The sequence below is a fragment of the Saccoglossus kowalevskii genome, chromosome 1, assembly GCF_978046115.1.
Source record: "Saccoglossus kowalevskii chromosome 1, keSacKowa6.1, whole genome shotgun sequence".
In the NCBI taxonomy this organism is placed as follows: domain Eukaryota; kingdom Metazoa; phylum Hemichordata; class Enteropneusta; family Harrimaniidae; genus Saccoglossus; species Saccoglossus kowalevskii.
In genome coordinates this window covers 35,177,634-35,183,633 of record NC_140641.1, presented here as the reverse complement: position 1 = coordinate 35,183,633, position 6,000 = coordinate 35,177,634, and the positions used below count along the sequence as shown (strand labels likewise).

General features: G+C 33.0%; 1 protein-coding gene across 3 annotated transcripts in view; it reads right to left on the bottom strand.

Annotated features, from left to right (window-relative positions):
* Positions 1-311: 311 nt before the first annotated feature.
* The window catches only part of LOC102803796 (doublecortin domain-containing protein 1-like), a 44,212-nt gene continuing 38,523 nt past the window's right edge, over positions 312-6,000 (bottom strand). For all 3 annotated transcript variants that reach the window (XM_085500977.1, XM_085500983.1, XM_085500991.1), the window contains 8 exons: positions 5,658-5,838; positions 5,098-5,268; positions 4,897-4,998; positions 3,813-3,949; positions 3,496-3,600; positions 2,822-3,047; positions 2,180-2,289; positions 312-2,083 (listed from right to left, as the gene is read on the bottom strand). In XM_085500977.1, coding sequence (XP_085357103.1) covers positions 1,982-2,083; positions 2,180-2,289; positions 2,822-3,047; positions 3,496-3,600; positions 3,813-3,949; positions 4,897-4,998; positions 5,098-5,268; positions 5,658-5,838 — 1,134 coding nt within the window. In that variant the 3' untranslated portion in view covers positions 312-1,981. The remainder of the gene's footprint in view (positions 2,084-2,179; positions 2,290-2,821; positions 3,048-3,495; positions 3,601-3,812; positions 3,950-4,896; positions 4,999-5,097; positions 5,269-5,657; positions 5,839-6,000) is intronic.

Here is a 6,000-nt window from a genome sequence, read left to right as displayed (position 1 = left end):
ATGACCAAACATATTTTTCATTGAAGTAATCACTCAAGGTCTTTTGTATGTGTATACTTTGTTGTTTGTATGGCTTCCCTTATTTATTTTTTAGAGTTTTGTTTGATAAAATTTCCCATGAACAAAATAAAACAGAAAGCCGTTATGATGATTACAGGAATTCTCTGTCGAAAATATAAAGAGGAAATGCAACTTTAAAATGTTATTGCTTTTTCACCAGTACACATTTTGAAAGACAGAATTTATTTAGAAGATGAAAATATAGTCATAGTAATTTCACACTCAAAAATAACATCAAAAGAAACACATGATACGAGTAAAGCCAAGCTTTTATTGAGAAACTATTTTATACAAATTATAAAATGAAATGGCTGCAGACATCATAGTAAAAGCATCTAATGAAAAAAAGCCTGACAGATATATTATCAACTAGGACATATAATTAAAATGGGTCCATCAATAGATTAAACAAATTCAAAAATAAAATCTGCCAATTTTAAGAAATATGTACAGCTATCCTTAACAATTATACATTTTTGAAAAGTTATTTTTCTGAATTCAATAAAAAAAAATAATGAGTATTGTTTACAAATCTCTGAAACAATAGAAATGCACATAAAAACAGTTAAATACTTTAACATGCTTTGTACAAAATAAACAAGAATAAATCTAGAATTCGGAAAATATACATCAAGTTTATTTTGGGGAAAAAAATGAAATATTTCGTTTGAGAAATTAATTTTTTTAAATATTGTTTCTATCTGTTCCATGTTAGTGATGTGAAGATATATGATTTATGTAAACAAGGAAGGAATTATACTGTAAATTCCTTTAATTTTTACAAGACAAATTGTCTTGAAATTGCTGATTTTTTTAGTAGTGAAATTTCCACTGGGGTTATTCTTCTCTCACCACAATATTTTGCACTTGTTTTATTTAGTTTTTATGAATTTTCTTTGTTAATTTGGGATCAAAGAGAAATAATTTTATGTTGTCTGCAGGGGTTGATCAACATTTTTGAAAAAAGAATTTGAATAGCATATTTGGTGAATTTTCAAATCAGGAAATATGTTTGCAGTCATTCTAGACTAGAACACTAGGTTAACGAAAATACTCAAGTACATACGAGATTAGATGTCATACGAGATCAGACACAGTCAAATGGTCCTTTTTTATTTAAAAAATAGGTCATCAAACCAAATATGCAGACAATTCAGGCAAACATTTTCAAACTCATTCAATCCAACTTTCAGGTAAAAGAACCATAGCTGTAAATTCTTCAGGTGGGGTAGTTTTCTATTATGCTTATGAACAAATAATTAATATATTAAATTTTAAGTTTACACCTATGTGCCTGGAATTATAAACAGAACTACATATGACCATTTGCAGCAAACTGTTGACCTTGTATTTTTCAATTAATTTATGTTAAAAATAGGAAATGACAAGCAAGTATTTGCTGTTACTTATCCATGCACAAGTATGGATGAGAACAAATGCAGACTATACAGCCATTGTAATGTAAAAATAATGTGAAATTGAACATTTGGCACTTTGTCAAAGTAGCTGCATTCTCACATATTTATGACATTAATTTTATACTAGTATATATGTATTGATCAAGTACAGAACTTTTATTTTTTATTTTTAGCGATTTAATTTCATCTCGTGACTTTATTTCAATCTGCAGCAAGCAAAACATACATGAAGATTATTTATTTTATTGTTGCTGATTTTACCAGTATGTAATTATTTACCATTTGATTGCATGTGTATTTCATATTATAAACACTTGTAATGCATACATGTGTGAGTGAAAAGGTATATAACCCATCATAGTGAAAGTACACAGAGAAACTTGTACAATTACAGGAACTCAACTCTGAAGGAGTACACAAAACCATAATTCAGATTAGTTGACAAGTTATTAAATCAAGGTCTAAGTAAATTACTGTACTACAGGAAAAATATCAGTTGCATCTTAGTAATGAAAGTCAGGTTGTGGAGTTCTGCTGAATAACGGTGGCTCTTTCTCAATACCATTAGACTCCAGTGCTAGAACAGGTGGTCCAAAGGGATCAACCTGGAAATAACAACACATTTTAAGACATGTAAGATCAAATGTTTGACAGAGACCAAATGCAATGAGCTAAAGCATTAACTGAAATAATAAACTCACCTCAACTGAAGTGTTCTTATTAGTTGATATTATGATATCTGTAGCATGTGGGCCATCTTTCTTTCGTATACGACCCCACTCAGCTTTTCTCTCTATGTCTTGTTTATTACCTGGTGCAACAAAAACAATTTTATGATAAGTCTTGAAACACCCTGATCTTAATAGGGTCAGAATGAGACCTAACACAAGATTAGGTAGAATGCAGAAAAACAATGATGATGTATCAAATTCCACTGAGATATTGCTTTCTAAATGTCTTAAGGAAATTTGTAATGTAGAATGATCAATGATGCAAATATTCACTATTTTCGTAATATTTCATGCAATTCCTTTGCTTCGGATCTAATTGAAAATGAATTTCACAGAAAAAACATCGCCCCCAAAATCAACATTAGACGGCTCCATTTGCTACACAATACAGGACAGGGCTAGTCAACAATTGTAATTTGAATATGGATTACAACGTTTCACAATATTCACCCATAAACCATAATTTGAATTTTCACCCTTAACATAACACATGAAAAAAATTGAAATACATTTTGTGCAGCACTGCGGTGACAATCACCAAATATTCCAAGGAAAATTAATAAAGTTTTCATTATCAGTTGTTGATCTAAAGTGTCTATTACTATGTCTTACCTCTAGTATCCTTAAATGGTTCTCCACAAGATACAGCTAAAAGTTGATCCTTCTCAATATCATCAAAATGTTGAATAAGCAGCCCATCACGACTGTACAGCTTTTTAGCAGGAAGACGAAGAGTCATTCTCTCAGTAGCACTGTCCAATAGTTCTTGAATGTTTTCTCCCCATGCATACAGAGCTCTCTCAGCATTACCACCATTGACATAGACATAAACACGTTTCTGAAATCACACAGAATGTCATGATTTTCAAAACATCAAATGTACAACTAAAACCATTCAAATGTTTATGACCTGTTCACAACAGAAGAACCCAGTGCTATGTTTTTACAGTCTTATGCATAAGTGGAAGTTAACAGATTGCACATGGTAGAGCAATGCCAAAAATAAATCTACAATTAGTGTGCATTTCTGACCAAACTACCTTCTTATGTTGACAACTGTCAATTTCCTTACAATCTCTCTATTCCTTTAAAAATAAAGTAATGCAATTTAATCCAGGAAAAGAATTCCTCATACCTAACCAGTAAACAAATGACACAGAATTCTGCAACACTATAAATACCTTACATACACACAAAATCCAAGCTACATAGCTATGCATAGTATTCCAGCAATAAATGTGTCAATAGGTTGACATCCACTAAAAGTATTGGTTTCCTGTACTCACCATGTTTGATTGCTTATACAAATTCTGGGTCACGTAATCATCACTTGCTCGGGTTACATTGGGATCCACCTTTCTCTGATGTTCCTTCATTTCATGCAAGTGATTCTGAAATATGGAAAACAGAAATTTACAACTCTCAATATTTTATTCTGATAATGTACAGAAAAGAGTTGATTGACTGTTTGATTTCTGGACTGCACTATTGTTACTGAAGGGAAGGCAGCTATGAGGGATTCATTAGATGAATGGAAGAATAAAAGTTTGCCACTGTAATAAGAAGTAACAATAAGTCCTGAATTTGACAGAAGTTGTTGTACCTCTAGCATTTGTACTTGTGCTGCTTTCTTATTTTCTTGATAAGATGGCTGAGACCAACCTCCTTCTACTGATACTGGATTTTCAGTATCCATTGTTGGTATCAGCTCTGGGTATGTCATACTGTGTGTACGACGCCCTATAAAAAAATGGAAAGAAGGCTGCAATTTATAACATGGTAATGTATTATGCTACAATCTTTATTGTGTTGATTGACAAAAATGACATTTTTACCTCAAATATGCCTCACAGGGTATAAGAAAGACTTTTTTTTAGGCAAAAAGCAATCCTACAGACTTAACTACCCTTTCATCTAAAATAATATGTTCGTCATTTTGTTACAGAGTTTGAATTATCAGTATTCTGAAAAAGCAAATTTTAAGAACAGGACTTCTGACAATGATGGGAGAGTTTGCCAGCCACCCATACATTTATGTCAGTCAATGACAATTCCTGTTTTTAGTGACTGTCAATATTAGTGCTAAATTTTCATTTCTGCTCATGTGACAGACATGACAGAAAGTGGAGCCTGTTTATTTTTATGATTCTTTCTTTTATTCCACCCATGGCGTTCATAATGCATTTCTAGCACGAAAATGATGATCAGCCATCTTGAACCAGATTCATGATATATGTGTAAACTTTTAACATGATTAGTTCAGTCATGTTTAAATAGCAGTATGGATCCAAAACCAGTATTACCTCGGTAGTTGAAAAAAAAAAATGGTCATCATTCAGCTATTTTGAATAAAATCTGGAGGGAAAATGATGAGCATCAAGAAACCATTATGTTCAATGGACATACCAATTTTGAATGAAATATTTCCATGCATGACCAAGATCTAGTTCCCGAATAGCAGAAATGCTTGATTTTAATAATTTTTTTAGCACTAAAATGGCTATCTTGAATTGAATCACGAAACAAATGCATATGTATGTATGATATGATGTGTGTGTGACGTTTGAATAAAACTGGCTCAAGCATACAGATATAGGTGTGGAAGCATGGATGCAGAGGTGAAAGGTCCAAATGGGGACTAAAAATGATGAAAAGTAAGGGTACACTGAATGCATATAATGTTTTACCTTGCATCTGTCTGAGTACATGCTTTTCTTTGTCCAGTTCAACACTGACACCAGTTCTTTCCTCTCTGTGCTGTGAGCTTACAGCTCGTAGTTTATCAACAGCTGGAAAGAAAGAGTGAAAACAATTAGAGAAGGCAATGATGAAACAAACGCTTTATACTGAACATTATAATGCAATACAAAAATGCTTATCAGTCTTACTTTTTGGCTTGACAAACGGTTCACCACTGGATACCCACACTTCTATTGGTTGTCTGAGTAGAGCATGAAGATTGATTTCAGTCCTCAGATCAGAGGCACTTCCAAAACTTCCTCTGCGTTGCAAGCTGCCACTACTAGGTCTTGCATTCCTGTGTTCTCTGTTTGGCTTGACTACAAAAGACAGTAATTCTGAGTGAAACTAAAATCTTTTTACTGCAACATTATATAGACAGATTCATACCTTGCAGAATCAATGATCAAACTGCCATTCAGGGTATAATTGAGTGAAAAGAGACTCAGTGTACCTACAACACCTGTGTACTCAGTGTTACTAATGGTGAACTGTGCTACATGTAGTACATTGTGACTGGATGAATATACCGCATACATGTGTGATGTTGCAAAACACGCTGCACTTTATGTACCAACAACATTGTCATCATTATTGTTTCTCATTAAAACCAACTGATTTTACTTGCCAACTTTGGCTCAGAGCAGTAGAATGAAGTCACTATAATAATATAATGCCCCAAAGAAAACAAAACCTTTGATAAACTTACCTCCTTGACTGTTTTGTGTCTCTACATCTGCTTCAGTTGGTTTTTTATTTGATGCTACTGACTGGCAATCCATGGCCCACTGAATCAAATCATCCTTGGATAATATCAATTTACCATCTTCTGTGTACAGACGACGTGCAGCAGAATTCAAGCCAAGGCGATACGTGCACTGGTCTAACAACTAAAATATAATGCATATTATTATTAATCTGACAGCAAACAGATGCACCCAGTTGTGTTTCAGGTATCTTCTTTATTTTTACGTCACATTCAAACACATGAAAACAATGATACAGGCATGACATTTTATAAAAGATGTATACTAATAAGGTTGGCATAAGAA